Genomic DNA, 27,409 nt, shown 5'->3' with positions numbered 1-27,409 from the left:
GGACACAGGCTGAACTACTCTGAATAAGCTAAAAAACTCTCGAAAAGTTTAAAAGTGATATAATGTGTCTCAAGAAAAAAAATAAAAAGAAAAAAAAAAATATTTGTGCTTTTTAAAAGTACAAATGTCTCTTGGCTGTCAAGAAAATCAAACAATAATAATTCTGAATAATTAATTTCCCTTTTCAGGTGTAATGCTATAAATTCTCATTTATACTATATATATTTAACAATCTTTGCATTTTTAAGTAATTATTAATTATATTACTTTTTTATTTCATTATTATAATAGTATTTTTATTGTACATATAATATTGATATTTTTCTAAAGAATTTATCTTTATCTTTTGTTATCTAAAGAATTTAGAGAACCAATACCCAAAGGTTAATTGTCCCCAAGATAGTCACCGGTTAATGCATAGATATTATGGAAAATGTATAAAACTAATAATAAAAGCAATTTTGACAATATGGCGTCTGGTTATCATCTATAGTGTATTTTCGAATCGATTGATTTTAGAACCATCAAAATCAATCAGTACATTGTGTCTTTATAGCGCCACATGTAAACAAATAAACATAATAATTATATAGACTGACTAGCGGACGCGCGCAGCTTCGCTTGCGTATTTAGGGGTGAATTCCAAAAAACCACAAAAGATGTGTTCAATGAAATATTTTCAAGAGTCTAAATTTCAAATTTTATAAAAATCGGTGGCGATTTAAAGGTTTTTCCATACAAACTTTCAAACCTTTATTTGCACCCTTAGTGGGTATTTCTAGAAAACCATGAAACACATGTTCATTTAAATATTTTTAAAAATCTAAATTTCAAATTTTATATAAATCGGTACCTATTTAATTTTTTTTCCATACAAACTTTCAACCCCAATTTACCCCTTTAGGATTAAAATTTTTCAAAATCCCTTCTTAGTAGATGTCCAGATTACGAAAGTAAACATCTGTCCAAATTTCACGTTTCTACGCACAGCGGTTACGGCTGTGCGTGCGTCTTACCTCAGTCAGTGAGGACAAGTCCTTTTATATATATAGATAAGCACATTGTCTGGTAATGAAATAAAAAAACGCAAAAGAAATAAAAGCTTTTAACAAATACATATTTCTATACAAAATAATATGAAAATAAGCCAGTCGTGGTGCAAGGGCACAAAATGTGACTGTAAAACCGATTGGTTGTGGGTTCGATCCCCATTTGAGGAAATAAAATACTTATTTAAATGTATATTTCCATTTCTTCACTATGGTGTCGAGGCAAAAGCGCGGCGGTGAGTTTTGCCACTCAACACGCAATACCACGCGACGGAGTGTCGTAGCACTATGTTCCCTCTGCCTACCTTGCTGTGTGCGGGATACAGCGTGAAGTTGATCTATACAAAATATTTCTATATTAAGAATATTTTCTAAGGGATTCTTTCATTTGCTCTTTTTTCCGTTCAAGTTTATCTAAGTAGCGGCCCGCTCGCGGTTTCACCCGCGTAAACTATGTTATTATTAATTTCTGTCTCCATGACTACGTCCTAGTGACGTCTATGCAAAATTTGAGACTCCTAGCATTTGTAGTAACGAAGTTTCATACAAACTTTCGGCCCCAAAAACAACCCCTTAGAAGTCGAATATTGCAAATTCCCGTCTTAGCCAGCACCTACGTCCTATAAATAACTCCTATGCAAAATTTGAGATTCCTAGCACATGTAGTTTCTGAGATTTCGTGATGAGTGAGTGACCTTTCGATTTTATATATATAGATAAGATATACAAGCTTTTATCTGAGGCTTTCCTCGCATGTTACTTTGACCGCAGGTGCAGTTTTTAATATTAGTATAGATAGCAGACTTATAATAGGTATCCCGCTCGCTGGCACCCGCTAGTCGAACCACGCGCGGCGCGATTACCTCTCTGGTGTCGTAAGTTTCTAAAATATCCATTTTATTGATATTCTGTAAAAGGATATCTTCTATATAAAACGCACAACGTATTTAATGTACTTAATTGCATAAGGTAAGTAAACACTATATTGTTTAAAATAGCTTCGAAAATATTCCTTTATTTTTTTGTAATTGTTGTCCTTTCAATTATGGTTTTTACCCGTTTCTGCAGCATGCACGAAAGCTCGAGAGTTGTGACGGTATCAACATTTTTTTAATTTTTACTGCACTTCTAAGTTTCCTCGATAAATAGGCAATACAATAATGAAATATTTTTTAAAAACATTTTAGTAATTCCTGATATTAACGTCTTCAACCAAATAAGCTCTTCTACTAATAATATTACCATAGATATATATATATTTCTGTCGCCTTACTCTTGAAACCAATATAGAATGATCAATAGTCAATATGTAATTTCGTACTTCCTAATGTAATTAATTACTATTTTAACTACCGTTAACTATTAGCTATTTCTGGTTCACGATTATGTGAACTAAAAAATATTGTATTTGTAGCTTGTGTATAGGCGGAGAGAATCTAGTGTTAATACTCCGTTCCCCACCAGAGCAAAGAAATGAAAATATAAATGTAAAAAAATATTTCATTTCCTCGAGTGGGTATCGAACTTACTACCAGTCGAGTTTACCCCTGCTCCACGGCTGGCCTGCCTACCCTACTGTGTGCGGGATACAGCGTGAAGCTGATTTAATTTCGCTTCGCTTTCATTATTATTGTTATTCCGTTATTTAAGGCTAACTAGGAATTAAATTAATGTCGCTTTCATCCAAAACCAAAAAAACCTATCAATACTTTCAGAGATCAGAGCGTTTAAAAAAACAAACAAACTCTTCTATTTTATTATATTAATACCTATAGATAGATATAAAGATATTTGGAGTTTAAAATAAAAAATGTATGAGAATTTATTTTGTGACAGTCTATTATTTAATATACTTTAGTTAGTCATTTTTTAAAATAATAGATTAGGTATTACGCCAATTAAAAATAAATAATAATAATAATAAATGCCTCCAAAATTCACGCTACACTTGCTGTGTGCGGGATGTATGTTTAAAAAAATCATTTTTTTGTATTTGTTTCATTGCACCGTTTTCTCGTCCCCGTTTTTAGGCACTTGCTTAAAAAGTTTTATAAGAGTCACATAAGAGCCCACCAAAAATAAAGTAAAATAAAGTGAGACATGCAAGAAGTCGCCATCGCCGAAATCGGTGTGGATATATATTTATAAAACTTTTTATATATATATATAAAAAAAGTTTTATAAATACAATAAAGAACATCCTTAATTTTTTTGTCATAGGTATAAATTGTGACGAATGATGTTTTAAAATCTATCTCTATCTATTAATATTTTTAATTGTAATTAAAAGTTGAAATCAGTTTCCTAAATTAAATTGTCCTTTTATATTATTGGAAATTATTTGTTGTCCATCTGTCAAGATCATTTATCCCAACATAGCGTAGAGGCAGGCAAATTAATATGAAATGCACTTTCAGTTGATCTACCATCCTGAAATAGAGTCCAATCCACACTTGAAAGTTTTTTTTTAAAACGAATAAATGTATTATGTTTGAAAATTACTTTAGAAATTAGGAAATGGTACTAAACACTTGTTTTGTTCTTGAATCGGAACTTTAGCTGCAAATATAAATAAAAAAATATATAAAAAAACTTTTTTTACTTGGAATTTGTTTCATGATTTTAAAGCTTAAACTTAGCGCCAAGAACTCGGTGGATAACAAAATATTTTGTGAACGCGCATGCGTTAAACGTTATCCAACGCTACGCAATCCGAGTTCTCTTCAGTAAACAAAACGAATTTGAAGGGAAAGCTCGTCTCGGTCGCTCTATTGTTCTTTCCCGCGTAAAATCGCGAACTTTAATGATAAAAAACCGTAATAAAAGTACGACGCGATACCGTGTATAAGAATGGACGAATTTGTAAGCCTTACATAATTAAATGACTAAAATACGTAGTAAAAGAATATATATATTTTTTTATTTTTAGAAAATATAGATATATAATAATCTATATAATATTTTCCATGTATAACAATATTATTGTTACAAATAACAGTTTAGGTTAAGTTCAACAAATAGAATTAATTCAGCGGCGACGTTATCATTTTTATGTTCACTACATACCTATAATTACACGCGTAAACTAATTTACTTGTGACTAATAACGCTTATGTATATACTCGTATGTATTTTAATTAAAATGAATGCTTGTGCCATTTCGTGAATGTTCTTGTTTGTGTATTACTCATTCATTGTTTTTAAATGTTAAAGGGTGAACTATGTCAATTACGTTAAAATGTTCAATTTTTATTTGGCAGACATACTCGTAGATAATATTTATTTTGATAAGGTTTGTATTTAAAAAAAAAAGATTCACGCCGTATCCGGCATACAGCAGGGTAGGCAGAGGGAACCTGGTGCTAAAACACTCCGTTCCCCACTTCCTGACGAACTCTGGAGGCATGGCATGTTCAGTGGCTGAATTCAGCGTCGCACTTTGCCTCGACACCAGTGTTAATAAATGGAAATATAAACATAAATAAATATTTCACTTCCTCGAGTGGGAATCGAACCCACAACCTTCACGTTACAGTCACACCCTTTTACCGCTGCGCCACGACAGCCTTATATTCTCGAATAATTCAATTTATTATTCTATTAATAATATTTATATAAAAGCGTTTAAATAGCAATGAACGAAGATGCTATAATTTGGTATTTTCATGACTTTAATCAACATAACATTCAATCGGTCTCGTTCCAAGTTCCCATTTAGATATGTACTTATTATAAGCACATACATGCATGTGTCCATTTTTCTTTTTCTAATTTACAAGGATTTTTTATTATTAAGCAAAAAAGAAAACGATCTATATAGAAATGTAACCTTAAACATTCATCTAACATTTGTTCAGTATTTTTTGTTATTTTATCTTTACGCTGTATCCTACACGTGGAAGAAAGAAACAGGGAAACTAGTGTTAAGACACTCTGTTCCCATTAAGACTTTTAAATTCCCCACTTTGATACCATGACGATTGTGGGTTCGATCCCCAGGCGGGAAAAAGAATTATTATTTATTAATATTTTCATTTCTTCGCTCCTGCACTAAGGCAAAAAAAGCCGGGCGTTAAATTTTCTGAGCCGTTCGTCTCCGTTCCCTGTGTATAGAATATTTTTTATGAATATAAGTATACTTTACTACATTTTTTTTTGTTTCGATCCTTGCATATAGCTACTCACTGATATATAAAGTACAAATATGATTTTACTTTTAGTACATTTGCTGTATATCTATCTACACACGTATTAAAGTACCGCAGTGACCGGAAAGCGTACGCCATTTTATATAATAAATAAAACACAACCAAAAAAGTTCTCGTATGCTTCCGTTTACAATGATGTAAATAGCATGACGAGTTTATTATTTGTTGTCCCCGCTACCAAAACTCGGGCTTTGATGTATATATTATGTACTCCATATCCGGATAGATATTGCAGCCTGTCCTACTTAAATTTTAGGGAAAATAGCATAAAAATTATTAAGAAGTTTCACGTTTTATTTCGCGTAATTGAGTAATTGAAGAAAACCAGAGACATACGGTTTTTTATTTTCCTCATTCTGACTTTCGGACGAAAAGGCGTAACTTACGTAGACCGTACGTCGTAGACGTCCAACGGATGAGGCCGTCGTAGCGCAGCGGCACAAGTGTGTGACTGTAACGCGACGGTTGTGAGTTCGATCCCCACTCGAGGAAGTGAAATATGTATTTACGTTTATATTTCCATTTCTTCGCTCTGGTGTCGAGGCGAAGTAGCGTTGAGTTCTGCTACTCAACACGTAATGCCTCTAGAATTCCGCAAAAAGTGGGGAACGAAGTGTCTTCACACTAGGTTCCCTCTGCCTACCCTGCTGCATGTGGAATACATCGTGAAGCTGACTATAATTTGATTTAAGTAGACAAGTTAGAGTGGCAGAGCTCAACACATGTGTCGTGTTTTACTAGATTAGAAAAAATATAATCTGATTTATAATAATTAATTTAAATAAATTCTATAGGTACCTACTTAAAAACCGGTTTTAAGGTCAAGGTATAATGATTTACTTTTAAACTTACCTAAAGGTATTTGTATAAAACGTACAAAATGGACTATTTGTGAATGTTACATGAATAAATATTTTTCATAAGAATTTTATATTACTGCTTATTTGGAACAACAATACCACAGTTCAGTATCTAGTGACAATACGCGAAAATAAATACACAGTATGGAAAAGTTTCATTTTGATCAGCGTAATACATCAGAGGCATGCAAAATGTGAAAGAAATCGATTTTCATAATAACTTTTTGTACTTTACATATAAGTATAATCCATCTGTTCGTAAACGAAAAACACTGCTAGTGAGGCGACATATGACGCAGAGGCACAAAGTGTGGCAGTTAAGGCGACAGGCTGTGGATTCGATGCCTACAATTTTAATTTCTTCGCTCTGGTGTCGAGGTAAAGCAGGGCATAGAGCTCATTCAGCGGTAAATAAGGATCGGAGTGACTTAACGCAAGGTTCCCCTACGCAAGGTTCCCCTAACCTACCCTGCTGTGTACAGGATACAGCGTAACGCTATAGAATAGAGCTTATTTTATTCTAATTCTTTCTAATAATTGCTAATTTTTTTCTTAGTGAGTGACATGTTTAGCGTTCCTAAATAAAAAAAAAGTTTATCTTGCTAATTTTCGTAATAAAAAAAGTACAATAATGGACTCTTGTCCACTACCATTTTCACTGACGTTCGAATAAAATATAAACCAATATCTATCAAAATTTTAAAATATACCATAAATGCACTAGCTTCCTCTATACTTTGCGACATTAGTCGCGACATAAGTCCATATGGGAACATTTTGCAGGCATTAATGTAATAGCATAGAAAATGGAAGATATTTTTCATTAAGTAAGTAATGTTTGATACAACACTGAATTGTGACGAACGCTTGTCGATATGAGTGATTAACACAGGCTAGGTATTTGTATTTTGTATGTACTTGACCTAATTGTACTAGTAACATCTATTAACGAACGGTTAAAACTTGATTGATGGTTATTTTAACTAATTTAATGGTTAAAAATAAAAAGAATATATCCACTAGAGAAAAATCTGGAGAGATTTCGCCTACTTTTTTGTGTTTTATATAAAAAGTATCTTTTTTTTAATTGTTTAATTATTTTTTTCATATATTTTATTAATGAAAAATTGCTACTGGAACTGACGCTGGAGAACTCAAACTGAATTTCTTAAATATATATATATAAATATAGGTATATATTTTCTGTCCTAGTATTTAATCCATATGGTAATAGATATGTTGAATTGAAAATTTGCATATTGTTTTTGCTTGGAAGCTTTGCGTGTAAGCGTAAACAACTTTTTTATTACTGCTTTCATAAAAACGCATACCATATTTGTTTTATAGGGAGCTTTGGGAGTATAATATGTGCTTGTACTTTGTCAATGTAATGTTACTTTAAAGAATTAGTAAGAATAATATAAATAACTAGCGACCTAAACATGGCTTCGCCCGCTTTAAGTCATTGTTCAATTAAAGCCAAATTATATAAAATTTATATACATAGACAAATGGTGTTAATTTCATGTATAAGATATATAACTGTAAAATTGCATATAAATTCCTTCAGTAGATTTTGCGTGAAAGTGGAACAAGCCTCCATTCTCGCAAAAGTTCACATTTATAATATTATAGGATTAGTTACTTATTAAGCATATTTTTAAATTTATTTTCAAATTAGAATTATTTGTAGGTCAGATACCTCCGCTATTGAAACTTAAAAAGTCCTTATTTTTAGACAGATATGATAAAAATTACAGTACCTAGGTATAAATTACAAAAACTCGTTATTATAATTTTCCAATAACTTTACGTGTTTAATAAATAAATTCATTGTATTGAAAACTAACGGCTAATGAACTTTTAATCAATACTTTGATAATTATTAGTGTTATTCCACCCTTAGAAAAGAAAAATACTTATTTAGAAAACATATAAAATTCGAACATAGCGGGATTTGAACCCGAGCATCTTAGATGGTTTCTAAGAGGCTCTGGTTCAAGTCTCGCTACGCTCAAATTTTTATACGTTTTCTAAATAAGTATTAATGCTTAAAACTCGAATTCTGGGGCTACCACTGGCGAAAACTGGTGAAAGTCCAGAGAAAACAATGAAAATGCTGAACTTCTCAAACAAAGTCTATTTTGATTCGCTATTTTTGAGCGTGGTTATTTATGGTATAATAGCAATGTGTCTACTTGTTAAATAAACATCGACCAACTACTAGAAATTTCTTTTTAATCTTGTTTTGTGTATGTTCTCTTTTTAACGCGCTTTTATAAGTCGACCAGTAATTAGCTAACTATGTACCGAATAAAATTTGATTATTTTATCATTATGAAATTTGGAAACTTCAAATTGAAATTATATAAATCAGCTTCACCTGTATCCAGTACACAGCAGGGTAGGCAGAGGGAACCTAGTGTTAAGGCACTCCGTTCCTCATTTTCCATTGAATTCTGAAGGCATTGCGTGGCTGAACTCAACGTCGCTCTTTTCCTTGACATCAGAGCGAAGAAGAATGAAACATTTAATTTCCTCGAGTAGGAATCGAACCCACAACCAGTCGCGTTTCACACACTTGTAGTAATTTTATTTAGATATATTAACAATACAATAACACGGTACCATTGAGCAGGTCTGATGATGGAGCTTGAAAGTGAGTGATGAAACTCTGGGGAGCCTATTTGTAAAATCACAGATATTTGACTCATTACATGCGTCTTGAATTAAATTAAATTCATATTCTATTAAATTCTTTTGGTTGCAAAAACCTAACGATGTAACTGGAGTCTTTTAAATATTGTCATTTATTTTTCATTCTATTTTCTTTGCTTACAGTAACTTTCGATATAAATACAATAATATACAGTTATTTATTTTGTTAATTACATTTTTAATAATCATCCATCAATTTATTACCTAATGAATCATTTATAACATCCATTTTCCATTTATTAATAATTGAGACCAAATTGAGACGTATTTTTGTGTATGTTAATGAAATTTGTAAGTACCAAGCATGTAACAAACATGCTAAAATTTGTTTTCCATTCAATGCATAAAATGTTTCACTTTGAAATTTGGACGTAATTGAATTTCATTCAAAATTTAATTTCAAATCTATTTAGTTATATATAAATTAACGAACACAAAAACAACAAGAGATAGTAATTATTTCATAAATTAAATACATTGCGTCTCGTTGTTAGTTTAATTTAAATTATTTTATGTAGGTATATTTGTTAGTCCGTCCTTAGTTAAAGGAAATTATATACTTCAATTTATTATATACAGTACAGAGGCAAAGTACAAAAATATGTATACGAGTATTGTATATCGAAACAACGTTGCGAAAGCCAATTCCGCCTTCTGTAAACATTTCGTTACAAATATCTATAAATTTATCCCGCAGAGTACGAGTATGTAAGCTCTAAGCCTCGGCTGTCCTTTTCTGCCATATACTTACTGAACACACAAAGTTTTCGTGTATGCCAGTTCACCGGCTATAAAATAACGTGTTTTTTAAATAACTCAATTACCAAACGCTAGGATAGACATCTGACTTTTGTTTCACTTTATTTTTTGTAATAAGAACTACTTTACTACTGCTAATACATACATACATACATAGCTTCATGCTTTATCCATAGCGGGGTAGCCAGAGAGAACTCTTCATACATGGCCTCCGGGGGGTCGTCATGCTTTTTACGTGACCTTCCTCCAGTATCTTTGATACTGTGTTTCCGAAAGACAACTGAGGTCTCCCCCTACCTCTCTTACCGCTCACTTTTCCATCATAGATCTTTTTTGCCATTCTTTCATCACTCATTCGTTCGATGTGCCCAAATCAGCTGAGCACGTTCTTCTTCATTCTCACCATAACATCCTCGCTAATACCTGCCATTGTGTACACATGTGTATCTCTTGACTGCGGATTCGATCAGCTAAACTGACTTCGCATATCCTACATAGAGATCGCATCTCCACGGCATTCATCTTTCTTTCATTCTTCTTCTGTAATAATACTGCTTATAGACGAAACTAAATCGCGAAATAACCCCTTTTATTATTTTATATTATTCTATTTACTGACTTATTAATAGATGTAGTATATTATGCTATCTCTATTAATAGAGGTAGTGTAATAGTTTGAGATGGTGAATATTCGCGGTATTTTTGCACTCCTTTAAAATTGTGAAAATGTAGAAACGTTCATCTGTCTAATATACCGAGCATTTAAATATTTGATTAGTTTTAAATAATATGAAACTGGTTATATTTACATAATACTGAAATAATACGTTTTTATATAAATTATACCAAAATAATAACCATTTGGTTTCTGACTTTAATTTGTAAAATAGCTTATCAATGTATTTTCATTATTTATTTTTAAAGCATTATAATAAAAAGTTTAATTTTCTGTTCTGTGTAGTTGTTCGCTCTTCCAATTTAGGAGTACCATATAATTAGTTAAACTAAATAAGTCTTAATTTCAAACGATTAGAACCAAAAAAAAATACAATTAAAGTTAGGTTTTTAGTTTAGTTAAAAGTTGAAGAATATAAACTAAATCCGGTAAATTCACTGAGGCAAACATGTTCAGAATCTGTGCCTCATCACAGTGCGGTAGACATCATTATCCTGCACTCTGTCTTGGCGCTGTATGCTCTTCAAGTGTAATTACACCAGATTTGGCATATGTATACAAATTTTGACAATATGTTTGAAATATACATATGTATATATTTTTAAAATTTTACCTTACAATGAGAAAATCTGTGCGCAATTATGAACGGCGATCTCTTTTCGTATCGCATTCTTCAACGGGATCGTTCGTTACGTAATGACCGAGAAATTACTGACAATAAAAAGCAATAGTTTTATTTATATCCTCAAAAAGGGACATTCCATTAAAACTAATAATATTAGTTAAGTTAATAATATTAGTTAATTAATCTTCTTCTTCCTGGCATTAATCCCGGCTATTACCAGGGTCTGCCTTCCTACTTGACCTACTCCACTTTGCACGATCTTTTGCGTCCTCGGTGGTTAGACCATTGGCTCTCATGTCCTGCATCACGACATCCAACCAGCGCTTCCTTGGGCGTCCGGGAGGTCGCGCCCCAGGAACTGGTATAGCAAGGCACTTGCGTCCGACATAGTTCTTAGGCCGGCGCGTAACGTGGCCAAACCATCTCAAGCGACGCTCTTGGAGCTTATCCGCTACGTCACGGACCCCAAGACTACCTCGAATGAATGTGTTGCGCATGCGGTCAGACCGCGTTACGCCGCACATCCACCTCAGCATCTTCATTTCCGTGACGTGAAGCTCCTGAGTGTGCCGAGATAGTGCTGGCCAACATTCGCTGCCGTACAAAAGAACCGGTCGGACGATGCTCTTGTATATCAGCCCCTTGAGCTTGGGCGGTATTCTGCGGTCGCAGACCACACCAGTGACCTCCCGCCATTTGGCCCAGGCAGCGCTTATCCGGCCATGGACATCGTGGTCGATGCCTCCAGACTCGTGCATAACAGATCCAAGGTACCTGAACTTCTCCGACTTAACGGCTGGCTCAGGACCTATAAGGATGGTGCCCGAGTCCCGGCTCCCGCAGGCCATGTACTCTGTCTTCGACACATTTAGTTTAAGACCGTTAGTAGACAATATTAGTTAATTAATAATAATATTATTTAGTTAAGAACGAATTATTGTAAACAACAATCATAAAAAGAATTAAAGTTATTTGTCCAACAGATGTAATATAAAATACAAAACAAACGTCTTACTCGACAAAAATATTTCCAACGTTGCAGGCTTTAGATGGTATTTTACTACAGGCTCCATATGGCGTGGGCAGCTACTAAACTAGCTTCGACGGACATGTTCGGGGATGTAGAGCGGAATAAACACAATTTATATATATATATATATATATATATATATATGGAGATATACTTGAATATCAGATTTAAATAAATGATTAATAATATTTTTTTATGATATTTATTTAATACAATGAGTTATATTAATTTAACTTTAAATGTGTTGATTGTAATTACAGATTCCTTTTTTTTTCTCGGGTTTTGCAATTCGTGTTCATTTAAAATTTGTTACTAAAAGACTCGGGTTACAGAGACAGACAGTATACCTACTGGAACGTTCAATAAATACGCACGCAAAGACGTTAAAGAAATCAAATGTATCCATAAAAATTGATAGTCGTATGTTTATCAGTAATAAAATTTAATCATGTAATTATCCTATTAATAGTTGCCATAATAGAAAAGTAGAAGTGAACTATTTTATTTTGTTCTCTTCTCTTCTCAGGTGCACGCTGTATTGTATGTAGCAGAGTAGGCAAAGAGAGCCTAGTGTTAAGGCACTCCGCTCGACACTTTCCACCACGATACCAGAGCTAAGAAATGAAAATATAAAATATTTCAATTACTCGAGTAGGAATCGAACACATAACCTGTCTCGTTGACTCACGACCGGCCTCAATTATTTTATTGTGCTCTTAAAATTCGAAGACCTATTAAATAAGTAATATAAGCTGTTTTTCAACTGACTTGCGGCTGGCTATGAAAGCCCCTACATACGCGTGACTAAGCTAAATGACAAAGCCGTTGGTTTTGCCTCACCGGTTCGGTTCCACACGATGCGAACAATTGAATCCAACTTGTTCGATATATTTATAAATAGGTCGACGTATTACATAATCAAAAAAAAAAACATTGACAAAAGGCGTTATATGTATTTTAAACGCTTATACGATGTGTATTTTATACGGAGCATACTTTTGAGGTCTTCAAAACTCGTAAAATATTTCATCTACGTACATGAAGTTTATAAAAACACCCTAGCTTTTTAAGTATTTTAAATTTCAATAATTTAGCTTAAATGGTTTTCCATATGTTGACTTTTTTATATAGTATACGTATTTTTACCCATGTGATTAATATTATAACCAATTATAAGAATGAAGTAATTATAAACTGCTCTATTTTTATCATGATATGTTAAGAAACTTTGGTTCCTACAGCAAATAAAAGAAGTACACCTTAAAACAACATATATTCAATGAAAGTTATGACGGAGATTTCACTCTCGTGAAAAGGCCTGAAAAGCCTGCTTACTACTGAGCTATTTTATAGCAAACTTATAACAAGGGACTGCTCGTAATTACTCCGCTGCAATACGAACGTTATATGACTTAACCCCCAATTCTGTATATAAAATATAACATTTAGAAACATTTTTTTATTTTACTTGCAGTGTACAAAATTGGAGGTTAAATCTGTACATTTAATATAAAATCATAATAATACTATATAATAAAAACTCCTTTTCATACGAACAATATTGGTCAGATTTTGATGAAACTTTTTATTATGTAGCTATAAGTTATTTCAAAAATATGAATACTGGATGCGGAACCATTGTAGCAGGGCGTCTAAACTATAAAACACATTATTATAGATAAAATTTAGCAAAAGTCAATCACGATGAATATTTTTTGTTAAATTAAGAACAAAAACAGAATTAAAGAAAGTCTAATGATCTGAAGAGTAATGAATTTAAACACCCTAACAAAAGTTGACTAAAGCAATGCGCCCTTTCTGTTGACATAAAAAAATTTATTTAGTAATTTATCAAATCTAACAAAATAATAAAATAAACTTAGATTGTCACTATAACATAATTGTAAAAATCTAACAACATTGGCGTTAGAAAAATGTCAAATATTAAAACATGCAATTTGTTTAAGTTGTGGCTTTAAAGGATTAATAGCCTTTTTTTAACATTAAAGAATGTAACTAAAAGTATATTTCAACATATACGCAACCGTGCTCACGAAGGCACCGTAAGGTCGAATATGCAAAAGACTACGCGACGTAGTACGTAGGAAATAAAAGGCCATCGCGATAGCAACCTGAAATAACTGCACATTATTAGTTAGACGAAAATATTGCCAGGCAACAAACAAAAACGTACGTTTCGTTAGAAAGTTGTTTAGAAAGATCATTTACAAGTTTGAATTTGAATCTATTTTAATTTTTTTTTCAGCTTTACGCTATATCTTGCATGTAGCAGGGTACGCAGAGGGAACGTAGTGTTAAGACACTAAGATTTCCCCCACTTTCTGCCGAATTCTGGAGGCATTGCGCGTTGAGTGGCAGAACTCTTTCTCTCGAACTCGCTTTGACTCGACACCAGAGCGAAGAAATGGAAATATAAACGTAAATAAATATTTCACTTCCTCGAGTGGGGATCGAACTCACACACATCGCGTTACAGTCACACCCTTATGCCGCTGCGTCGCGGCCTCAGAGAAATTAAAATATATTATTTGGATTATTTGACTTCTAAAACATACCACATGGTTTTTATTAATTACACATTTACATTATGACTAGTTTTATTTCTATGTAATGTATTTATAAACATATCTATTCAAGGTCGTTCTTGCCTTAAAATTATTGACTTTTTAACGTGTTATGATAGTACAAAATATCGTTTTAAAGTATTATCAGCTGTACTAGGAATCCATTCAGTTATCTTTAACGTAATCATGAATTATTTCCGGTACTAACACATAATGTTGGATTCTAAGGGTTGCAGTCAATAGCTTTCGCCCAGAGTGCATATGTAATATCTGCTTTAACGTCCTTGGTGCACGCAACATCCCAAGGTCTTTTGTTATACTCCATATCGTTTTCAATAATATAAAATTAATTATACCCGTAGTAAAAGAATAATAGTTTTTTTTTATATATTGGTAGAAAATTTAGTTAGTATCGAATTTACTCTATGAACTCTTGTAGTGAAAACACCTAATTATATTTCAGTATTCAAAACAGTACTTTAAAATTTCTTCTTTAACCAATTGTTTTATTTTTGATCAGACAAATATAAAGTTTACTTGTTTCTGTTTAGAATTGGGAAAAAATGTAGCAAAAGTATAAGAGCTTCAAATAGGATTCATCGAATTTTAGTATTTAATATATTACTAAAACGCGTAATTTTTTCAATTATTTTAGAATCAACTTATCGATTGTCTGGAAAGTATGTGCGATGAAAAGTCCTTTTTTACGTAGTAAAATAAAACATGCTCATTGTTTATTGAAAATGTTTGAACAACATTTATCTAGTGGAAGGACATTATCTTACTTTTTATTAGTAAATTTATTAATTACTAGTGGACCCGAACGCGGCTATGCCCGATTGAACTATATGAATACTTATTAAATATATTTATGAAATTATTTTCAGTTTTCAATAGAGAGATGCGTTAAGCAAGCTCATTTTTTGTGACGTTTCCTAACAACAATTTTTGCAAATCGTTGCTTAGCAACGGCAGTTGTTATAAACATGGCGGACTAAATTGTATGTCAAATTAATAAGTATTTTAATATATTGGTATATATCGAAAATATTACACATATGAGAAAAAATAGTATCCTATGTTCATCCCGAGACCCTCAAGTATCTCTATATGAGTATTTTATCACAATTAAATTAGTGGTTTGACCCTGATTGCATAAAAGACAGACAGACAGACAGAGTTACTTTTGATTTATAATATAGGTATGGATTAAAGAAAATTATTTAATGTTACGATTTTGCCACGATCAAACTGATATTTGTAGAGGTTCCGAATGAAACGTAATCACATTTGTCTCCTATGAAGGCTGAGGCCGCTACTATACTAAGATGATTAAAGAAAAGTGCACTTAGTGTTAAACCAGATTTTCGAATTAAGGCCATCTTTTGTTTGTGTTAACTAAAATTTACAATTCGCTTTTTATGATTTACAGCACAACATCTTAAGTTAAATTATTCATATTTTATTTTTAAAACACAAATAAAGAATACGTATTCTATATCTGTGAAATCTTGCAATCTCGCTTTGACCGAGTCCGATAGGAGTGTACAACTAAGAAGAAGAGGGCTCTATATCTAAACTATACTAACGACTTATAAAATTATCACAAAACTACTAAATTTACAAATACTATAGTGACTATTTTAGAAATGTTAATAATGTCACTTTTAAAAATCTGTCTATAAACACCTCGTAGGTAAAAATTTGAGTAAAAAATGTTAAGGTAACAGTTTCAGTTGGGAAATTCATGTATGGAGAGCCTCTGTTTAGTTTTTGTATAATAATTATAAAAAATGTTAAGCTGCTTACTGAATACATTTACCTAGAATACATCTGCCAAGTTTAAAATATATAATCTTAATAGAAAAGGAATACAGCGACTGTGATATATGGGCAAACAGATAGACATGCATGCGGATATGATGAATCTATAAGGGTTTCATAAAAAATAAAAAAAATCAAAGAGTTCGTCTCGATCAGTTTTCTCTTTTTTTCCGGACACTTTTAAATTAATTCAAATAAATTATCATTAACAATATAAAATATATAATCCATACCTATATTATAAATTCGAAAGTAACTCTGTCTGTCTGTCTGTCTGTCTTTTACGCAATCAGGGCCAAACCGCTAATTTAATTGTGATAAAATACTCATATAGAGATACTTGAGGGTCCCGGGATGAACATAGGATACTTTTTTTTCTCATATTTGTAATATTTTCGATATATACCAATATATTAAAATAATTAATTTGACATGCAATTTATTCCGCCATGTTAATAACAATGGTCGCTACACGTTGCTAAGCAACGGCTTGCAAAGTTTGTTGTTTTAAGAAAACGTCACCCAAAGTGAGTTTGCTTAATGCATACATGGCTTATTGGCCGATATAGATTTGTATACATTAACAAAAATTAGATGATTTCTATAATTTGATATTCATCCTTATGAAAGTAAATATAATAGTCACTTTTAGCATTTCATCTTGATGGAAATTATAGTTTACTGTATAACATTCTAATAAAGAATTGAGGAGATGTCACTGATTCCAAATGACCTAGCCTACGAGTGGTATAGTATGACCGACGCGAACGGGCAGATGACTTTGATGATTTTGTAAATTTCTATATATTTTCGAATTACTATTATTTTTTATGTAATTATTTGCTGCTTATAATTAATTTATCTCAGTTCGGTTATTTATACCGATGTTATACACTTAAAATATCGTAATTTTAATTATTTGGGATTTTATTTAATATTGTTCGCAAAAAATAATATCTAATTATTTAATATAAAAAAATGTTTAGTACGCGCGCACAGTAAACTTTAGGTACTTTTTCTAATATTAAGAATTTGCTTTAGTTACTTTTACTTCTTTTGTTTGTTCATTTCGGTTACTCAGATATTTTTTCTAATAATAAATCTACACTTATTATTATTTTTTAACTTATTTTAATTATTTAAGCTTATATATTCGCGGGCGTAGCCGCGTCCGGGCCCACTAGTATTATTATAAATTAATTGGTACGTTCAGTTCAGTTTGTACTAATGACGTTTTCTTAACTCCTATATTAAACTAACACCTAGCGTGAGAGTTTATGCAGCTGGCATTTCAGGTCGATTCTCTTTGTTACCTACCTACTGACTTATAAACCAGCGTATATACAAAATCAGCTACAAAAGAAGCTGATAATCCATACTTATATTTTAAATATCTCTAATCCGATTGTGATAAAATTTCATATAGAGATACCTAAGGATCTTGGGCTGAACCTAGGTTTTCTATCTCATATTAATAGTAATATTCTCAATTTCCATAACTCCATAACTATATTATAAATTCGAAAGTAACTCTGTCTGTCTGTCTGTCTTTTACGCAATCAGGGCCAAACCGCTAATTTAATTGTGATAAAATACTCATATAGAGATACTTGAGGGTCTCGGGATGAACATAGGATACTTTTTTCCTCATATTTGTAATATTTTTGATATATACCAATATATTAAAATATTTAATAATTTGACATGCAATTTATTCCGCCATGTAAATAACAACCGTCGCTATGTGACCGTTGCTAAGCAACGATTTGCAAAGTTTGTTAGAAAATGGTCACCCAAAATGAGCTTGCTTAACGCATCTCTCTATGCTTATTTATTAAAATACCTTTCTATTTGATATGTAATTTATTGTCTGTCATGTTCATTACAACTGTCGCTAAGCAACCCGAAAAACCCTAATATATTATAATATTCGTTTTGGTTTTGAGCTTCCTGAATGCTTACATGGCGTGCTCTGACTCAACTTTATGAGACCCATAAAAACAATGTTTTTCAAAAATATTTGCCTTTAAAAAATCTATTAAAAAAATCGCGATGTCCGATTTTTGTTTGGTTCCCTTAGCTTATTCGAGTAGTAAATTAGTTAGATTTTTTATTACTTTTAATATTGAGAACGTTATTATTTTATTTCTCTTACTTATGTCTGCTTATATATTTTCTTACTAATTCTATTGAAAACTGCAAATAATTTCATAAATATATTTATTAAATATTTGTATAATTCAAGCGGGCGAAACCACGCGAGTCTACTATTATTAAACTAAAAAAAAAAACTGCAATATAAAAGGATAACAAAAAACGAAAAATAGCCAATATTTGCCATGAATAAGTAAGTCAATTGTAAAAATACAAAAGTTACCTGAAGTTACATAAAAAATAATAATTCAGTATTGCTATATAGATAGTTAGGAATATGAATTAGTGATTATGTATAAATAAAAAAAAAAACAACGTATAATTTTTGTACAAATTGCTTGACGTTTGTTCTAGTTATCATGCCCCAAGCATGTTTAACTAGTTTTTATAGAAGAAGACAAGAGCTAAACCGATAAGAATTTAAATCTATATTGTACTCTATATAAAAACTGATGTCTATGACAATCAAGCGAGTAGGAAATTCAATATTTACAATTTTGCTGACACGGTAGCCGTCATACCTATCTAACAGTAACTAAGTTGTTCATGTTCCAACTTCAATATCTTATGGTTATAGACATGCTGTGCATCACATATGTGCATGTGCATGAAGTACTCACAATATTATACTTACTGCAAGTTTCAGTTGGCAGTAAAATACGAAACGAAACAATTCAAGACAAAGTTTCCGTTTTCTCAATAATTAAAGATGTTAATGAGAAAATTAAATAATAACAATAGTTCTAAACAATGCACAGACAAAAAGAATTAGTGCTACGACTTCTATATATAAGTAAAATTAGTACGAGATCTGACTTTATTTTCTCTATATATCTCAAACACTATCGAAGCCATGAATAATTGATTGTCTTTGTGCCTCGAACGCAAACATAGTGCTGGAGTTTCGATTATAGGAATAGACAGTAGCGGATGAAAGTTTAATTTCCTTTCTAATTAATTTTAGGCATTTAGAAAGCTAAATAATTTATAAATATAATAAACATTTCCCGTTGCGTCACAGCAAAGGCCTCGACCGATTTTTTTTAAATTTTACTTAGTTCTAAATATACCTAAGCAATTATTGAACTATGGATGCATGCATGCTTGCAATAAATTAGTCCTGCAATTTCTCCAACGGTAAACATCAAAGACGATGCAATTTCAAATAAAAGACAAATCTGAAAATAGAACATAAGTGTTAAGTCTTATTAAAAGAGTTTGAGGCATTCAAGCGGAATTGCCTTTACTAGGTATCGAGCTCTGAAGAAGGCGTAAAAAGAGTAACTGCACTAGCAACTATAACTTCTTATTTTGTTCAACTACTTTTGCTAGCAATATGAAAATTTCTTCTATTTGAATTATATCTCCATAATAATTTATCTTTTCATGACTATCAGTGTTCTTTAAGATAAGTAAATCACGATTAGGATATTCTATTTTTAGATTTTTTTTATTTGACTTTTATGTTTCGATTTTCATTCAATCAATTTCAAAATATAAATATTTATTTATATTTGGAAAACATTGTAGTATGCGTTTGTATTTTCAAATTGATATACCAATTTACCTATCAAATGTGGCGTCCTCATTTATAGCTTAAATATTTATCAATTCACAAAATTTTACAGTTTATGACACCTTTTCTATATATGTAAAAAAATATGCTATGCTGAAATAAAATGAAAAAGAAAATTTTATTCATTGTATATTAGTGGCTGCCCGTAAGCTCGTTTGCATGGATTTTATAGTCCTTGCCATGCTACTTCCATATACCACCCAACACTGATTGAAAGTTGCAGCAAGTAGCAGGTAAAAAGAACTTAGTGTCAAGACACTCTGTTCTCCATTTTCATCCAAAATTACATTGACTACATGTTGAATTGTATTATTACAAATATGACACAGTACCTACAATAACTCTAATATAATTAGGTAATATAGCCACCAGCCACAAACGAAAATAATATTACTTACATACAAACGCTACGGCCTCTACATGCCTCTTTCGCCTCGTCCACTATCATCATCCTCTTCATACATGCCCTCCGTGGGTTTAATTAGGTAATATCATATTTATTATCTTATTGTATAAGACTCGATAATTTCACATTATAATTGTTTTTATAAAAAAAAAAACCTCTTCTATTCAATTATTGTTTTTAACATGATTAACCGTCCATACCTTTTGTTTTCCATATTTAGTGGCAAAATAACTATACGTAACTGACTTCCCTACCGTCATCCCCTGACATTTGTACATAAATTTCATAGTTAACAATAGAAAGCACTGTGATAGATGTTTACTCGCTCTCCTCAATTCAATAAAACTTCGTGAAATGTATTCTGTTCTGTTGAAGGTGGCGGAGTTTGGACGCCAATTTAGTGCAACTTATTGCAATATTAGTTTGTGACCTTTACAGTTTAGAGCTAATAATTAATTACAAGTGTTTTCAATATTATAAATTTGTTGTCAATATTTTGATATGCAAGAGGTAGGTACTAAATATGATTACCATTATGACCATCAACGGTGGTTTAATTTAAAAAAATGTTATATTATGTTAGAGTGAACGTAGGCGCAGTGTCTGTCTGTAAACATGGCAGTTGCGGATTCGAATTCTACTCTAAGTAGTGAACTCTTTTCATTTTCATTTCCCCGCTTTGAAATTTAGACAAAGCGAAGCGAGAAACTTCGGTACTCAACCAGCTATATCTTGAAAATAGGGCGGCAAAAAGTAGAGAGCAGAGTGTAAACTAGGTTCCCTCTGTCTACTTTACTATATGTGGGATACTCCTTGAAGCTGAAAAAGTCCACAATTTTTAGCTAGGAACTAAAAATTTTGAAAATAAAAATTCAAATAAATTATAAATAAAAATGCAAATAAATTATAATAATAATGCAAATATATAAATATATATATATATATATATAATGCAAATAATACTCCATTGAATATTAAACCAGTTGAGAGCATTAGGAAGACGGCCAAAAACGCATCAATTATTTGTTCCTTATAAATCTAAAAAATCTTCTAGAATCCTTTTGTATTTATCATAACTGATCTGTTCGACGCCATCCAGTCTCGTCGTAATGGCGACTACTCAGCGCTGTTTGCTAAAGGATTTTATGAGTTAGTCCTTTAAAAATAAAATACACTTTTGATTAAATCAAATTTAGGACGACATCTTGTTGCCTTTATTTTGGAAATGAAACGATTAAACGTCGCGCCAGGCGACAACGTTTAATTCATATAGAACAAAAGGAATTACTGGCGCTTGGAGACTTATTATCTTATTTCACTTATTTATTAAATGTAGTAAAAAAATCGAGATTCAAAATTTCAATTTGGGATTGTATTCACGAGCATTTAAAAACTTCCCTATCTATAGTTTTTTAAATAGATATAAAAGCTTTTGAAATATTGTCCATTTGCAACAAATTTTATCCAATATATAATAAAGTATGTTAATTTAAAATACTAGCTTTTACTTGTGGCCTTCTGTGGTCAAATAAAAATAACTAAGAGCTGTGTGTATAATAAACTAGCGGCCCGCTCGCGGTTGCACCCGCGTGAACTATATTATTATTAATTTCTGTCTCCATGGTTACGTCCTAGTGACGTCTATGCAAAATTTGAGACTCCTAGCATTTAGTAACGAATGACAAAGACAAATGTCATTAGTAACGAAGTTTCATACAAACTTTCAACCCCAAAAACAACCCCTTAGAAGTCGAATATTACAAATTCCCGTCTTAGCGAGCACCTACGTCCTATAAGTAACTCGTATGCAAAATTTCAGATTCCTAGCACATGTAGTTTCTGAGATTTCGTGAGGAGTGAGTGACCTTTCGATTTTATATATATATATAAGACTAGCGGGCCGCTCGCGGTTTCACCCGCGTGAACTATGTTATTATTAATTTCTGTCTCCATGACTACGTCTTAGTGACGTCTATGCAAAATTTGAGACTTCTATCATTTGTAGTAACGAAGTTTTATACAAACTTTCGACCCCAAAAACAACTCCTTAGAAGTCGAATATTGCAAATTCCCGTCTTAGCGAGCACCTACGTCCTATAAATAACTCCTATGCAAAAATTGAGATTCCTAGCATATGTAGTTTCTGAGATTTCGTGATGAGTGAGTGACCTTTCGATTTTATATATATAGATGACTCATTCGTAATCTTCGAAGTATCCCTCAGCCCTTGTACAGCGGGTAATATCGAACGGTTACGTTACGCGATGCAAACCTAACTACAGTCTTTTTGATATAATTCATACTATTAGTATCTCTCTCTCTTCTAATCCTTATATATGCGTATAGTAGTAATTATGCAAAAGGGCATATCTGTCATTGAGATACATTAAATTGTTTTATTATATTTCTAATCCCCCATCAAAAACATAAATGTGAAATGACAGCCAAGTTAAATATTAAGGATTGCATCCGTCACCTACAAAAGAATGGGAAATTTATATGCTGAGTTCTGTGTTCACTCGGAATATAATTCAGGATCAAGGTACCACTCTATTATTTTCTACGCACAGGCTTTATTATATTTGCAAGTTAGTGTACTCCCAGCTTGTACTAGACTTCTAGTTTATAGCCTGGTTGCATAATAAATTGGCAAATAATCGTGTAAAATACACATTGTGCATTTTCAGCTTTTTAAACTTGGTTGGACACGAAAGCGCGTGTCTTGATGAATATATTTTTAAAGTCACAGTAATATATATAAATTATAGAAAAACTATAAGCAAATTGAAATATATATAACTAGAGAAATTAAGTTCATCAAAGGGATTTATTATTTTCCCACATTTATTATAATTAATTTATTAATATTAAGGTCGGTGCTATAATAGAGCAAAAATTACCAATCAGCAATATTACTTCCAGTTATATGAATAATAAAACAGAAAATTATAGCTATGTGAAAAGTTAAAAGGAAAACTTAATTAGTAATCGAATAAAGGAATAAACTCATCGGAAATATACGAGTACAAGCATAATGGCAATACAATCAGTGCGTTTCAATCACTTGCGTTTACAATCAGTGCGTGGCAAACAGCCATATAGTATTGAAATAAATAAATAGAGAAAGGGAATCTAGTGTTAAAACACTTAGTTTACCATTTTTTTGTTGACGAGCGGAGTAAACGACGCACTTTGCTTCGAAACTAGAGCGAAGAAATGAAAATATGAAATATTTCAATACCTTGAGTAGGAAACCACCACAACCCGTTTACACCCCGCTTTGTGCCCTTGCGCCATGCCTGGCCTCGTATAAAAAAATAATTTGTTTATAAATAAGATTGCGTACGTTAGTACGATAAAGGATGGTAGTATTTGTATTAACTTTACATTTTTTTACAGCTTCACGCTCTATCCCGCATATAGCAGGGTAGACAGAGACAGCCTAGTGTTAAGACACTGTACATTATAAGAAATGTGACTCAGATACGACTCATTCAATGTTGATGCTTAAATAATATTCTTTACTTCAATGATTTTCTTTTTAACAAGATTGTTAACTTTTCATTCATGAAAGTTTTTATAAGATGATTCAAGAATTTATATACGAATAAAAGTTATATCATTATATTTTATGTAACATTGTTAAGGACATATGACCGTTAAACAGTTTAATTAATTCTATATAATAATTACTTATCCATTTCCACATAAGTATTTTCTTATTTTTTTATATTCCCGTATATATTTTCAAAATTTTTAAAGTATTTCTTGACTAAGCGTGGAGTAACACTTAGTCAAGAAACTTGGCGCGGCGCCAAGGGTTCAAATCCCGCTACGTTCAAATGTTTATACGTTTCTAAAAAAGTATTTCTCATATATATCATATTCCCATAGTATTGAAAGCAAACCTTAAAATTAATCTATTATTTCAAAATTAACGTTACAATATATTTGTTAATTAAACATGTTTAATCAAATTTCATTATGGACAAAATTATGAATAAAGCGTTTAACATTAACAACAACAACAGAATTATAACACAACAGCGTCGATAATGAGGACAAGTTTTTAATTATAGTTTCTCGTATATATAATTTAGTAAATAAAATTATACATAAAATTATAAGATCTTTTAATTTATTGTAATGATAATGAATAACATTTTGATCCTAAAAAGAAATACACAAGTCTTTTTTTCCCTTTTTATGGGCGACATAGAGACTTGGTAACAGTTTTACTGAATGCCATAAATATTCAATAATTTCATAAAAAAATCACCATACAAAAATATTAATAAAGAAAAGATACAGATGCTACTTGTAATAAAATTTCCATACAAACAATACTGTTATTGCCAATATTATTAATAATTTGGTTCCATATAATAAGAAGATGTTAAAACATAAAATTACATAGGCATTTTCACATACATGTTTCTATGGAACACGAATGTGTCGACGAAAACGAAAATATATATAGGATTGAAGAAAAAAGACGATATTTCTCTTGAAGTGACATTAATATACTTAAAATGCACATATTATTATCTAATATTTTAGGAACCAACGTTTGATTTTATAGAGAAAACATATTTTATACTACCGGGCCGCCCGGGACTCCACATAGCACGACGATATTTTTATTTATTTAATGAATTTATTATTTACTAGAGACTCAAACGCGGCTTATACTTATTTTTATAATATAGCCAAAATATATTTTTTTAAATAAAAAATATCTTATATGTTTCCTCAAAGAAAATGTTAGAAAGTTTCATGACATTCGATTGAACAGTTTTGGCGTGAAAGCGTAACGAACGTACATTCACATTTATAATATTAGTATAACATATCTTTATCTATGTAGAAACATATCTTTATCTTTTATCTAAAGAAATCGGTAATATATCCGAACATTTATTTTTATTGTATTAATGGCCAAGTATTAAGTAATAATTTATATCACGTTCACCTTTAAATAATATGAAATAATTTCCTCTTCCTATCGAGCTTCGATCGCTTGAACTACGTAACGGATTTTAATGTGATTGTAACTAACATGACAGTTGTATTATAGGTATGTTATATAATAATCAATAACGTCAAAGATTTGTAAGATGGCTAGCGGACCCGGACGCGGCTTCGCCTGCTTCAACTATAGGAATATTCATTAAATACATTTATGAAATTATTTTCATTTATGAATAGAATTAGTAAGAAAATATAAGTGAAGATAATTAAAATAATCCATCCATACCTTCCATCCATACCTATATTATAAATTCGAAAGTAACTCTGTCTGTCTGTCTGTCTGTCTGTCTTTTACGCAATCAGGCCCAAACCGCTAATTTAATTGTGATAAAATACTCGTATAGAGACACATGAGGGTACCGGGATGAACATAGGATACTTTTTTTTCTTATATTTGTAATATTGTCGATATATATTAATATATTAAAATAATTATTAATTTGATATGCAATTTATCCCGCCGTGTTTAAAACAACCGCCGTTGCTAAGCAACGATTTGCAAAGTTTGTTGTTAGAAAACGTCACCCAAAATGAGCTTGCTTAACGCATCTCTCTATTGAAAACTGAAAATAATTTCATAAATATTCGTATAGTTCAACGGGCATAAGCGGGCGTAGCCGCGTTCGGGTCCACTAGTTATAAAATAAATAATTGTATAGAATAATAAGTGGAGACATATTATTAGAAAAAATATCTGAGTAATTGAAATGAATCAACAAAAGAAGTAAAAGTACCTAAAGGATATTCTTAATATTAGAAAATGTACATAAAGTATTCTGTGCGTGCGTGCATATCGACTCTATGAAATAACTAAACATTTTCTATATTAAATAGGATAATTTTTGCGAGCAATATCAAATAAAATCACAAATGATTAAAATTACGATATATTAAGTGTATAACATCGGTATAGATAACTGAACTGAGATAACCAAATATAAAGAATGTTTGGTTATCTTAGTTAATTTTGTTAATTTTAGGTAGTTTTAGTTATTCTAAATATACTTAAATAACATTAAATAAAAAGTAGCGGGCAATGTCACACAGGACCAAACTTTACACCACACCAAGAAAAGAAGAAGAGAACCAAGGTGTAGTTTAAATGTAAAGAAAAATCTGATTTTGTGCACTTATCCGGCAAAACGGGAAATAGCGAATCACTCACAAACGTGCAGTCTACATGGTTGAACACTTGTTTAATATATTGGACATCGCTTCTATATGTATCTGTATATTAAAAAGTTGAAGTTAAAAGTGAAAAATGTGTCTTGAAAATAATTTTCTAAATTTACAAATTATAACGATCCTAAAGTTAAGTGAGTGATTGCAAGTGAAAATTCGAGGAAGTTTAGATAATATTGGCTGAGGTAATGATGGTGCTTTTTAGTGGCATACGGCTCGTGTCAAAAAAATATTAAGTGTCTTTGTGAAATGATGTGAAGTTATGAGAATATTATACGAAGAGTGTGGGAGCAACATACGGCATCATGCAGATGATATTAGTAGCCGGAGGGTAAGTTTTACAGAGTTAAAAAATATATATATATTTTTAAAGGAAAATAATTTTCAATTATTTCTCATTTTTACTCCATTCGGTATATTATTCAAAATTCATAATAAAATGTCGTACAATTTCATTACTGAAAATTGTAAAAAACTTTGATTCTCTCTTTACTACTAGCTCATTTGTGCAAGCAATTTTGAGAAGAGACGCTTCTAGATAATACATATTCTTTGAGAAGTATTTTTTCTTTACTTCAAGCTGAAGCCCGCATTTAGCAGGATAGTCAGAGAGAGCCTAGTGTTAAGACAATACGCATCCCACTTTCCGCCGAGTTCTGGAGGCATTGCGTGTTGAGTGGCCAATGATGGTGGAAAATATTAAATATCACCCCGAGTGGGAATCGA

The 27,409-nt window shown here is 31.5% G+C and overlaps 1 protein-coding gene across 5 annotated transcripts in view; it reads left to right on the top strand.

Annotated features, from left to right (window-relative positions):
* The window catches only part of Sh (Potassium voltage-gated channel protein Shaker), a 194,933-nt gene that overhangs the window by 37,599 nt on the left and 129,925 nt on the right, over positions 1–27,409 (top strand). The window contains exon 1 of one of the 5 annotated variants that reach the window (XM_085206435.1): positions 26,587–27,014. The exons of the other annotated variants lie outside the window; for them this stretch is intronic. Coding sequence (XP_085062561.1) covers positions 26,989–27,014 — 26 coding nt within the window. The 5' untranslated portion in view covers positions 26,587–26,988. Of the gene's footprint in view, positions 1–26,586; positions 27,015–27,409 lie in introns of those variants that run through there. 5 annotated transcript variants of the gene reach the window in all.

Source organism: Heliconius melpomene, chromosome 21, assembly GCF_056956725.1.
Source record: "Heliconius melpomene rosina isolate 202511_hmr_F chromosome 21, ASM5695672v1, whole genome shotgun sequence".
Classification (NCBI taxonomy): domain Eukaryota; kingdom Metazoa; phylum Arthropoda; class Insecta; order Lepidoptera; family Nymphalidae; genus Heliconius; species Heliconius melpomene.
Note: the sequence above shows the minus strand (reverse complement) of the source record. Positions and strands in the feature narration are given on the sequence as shown.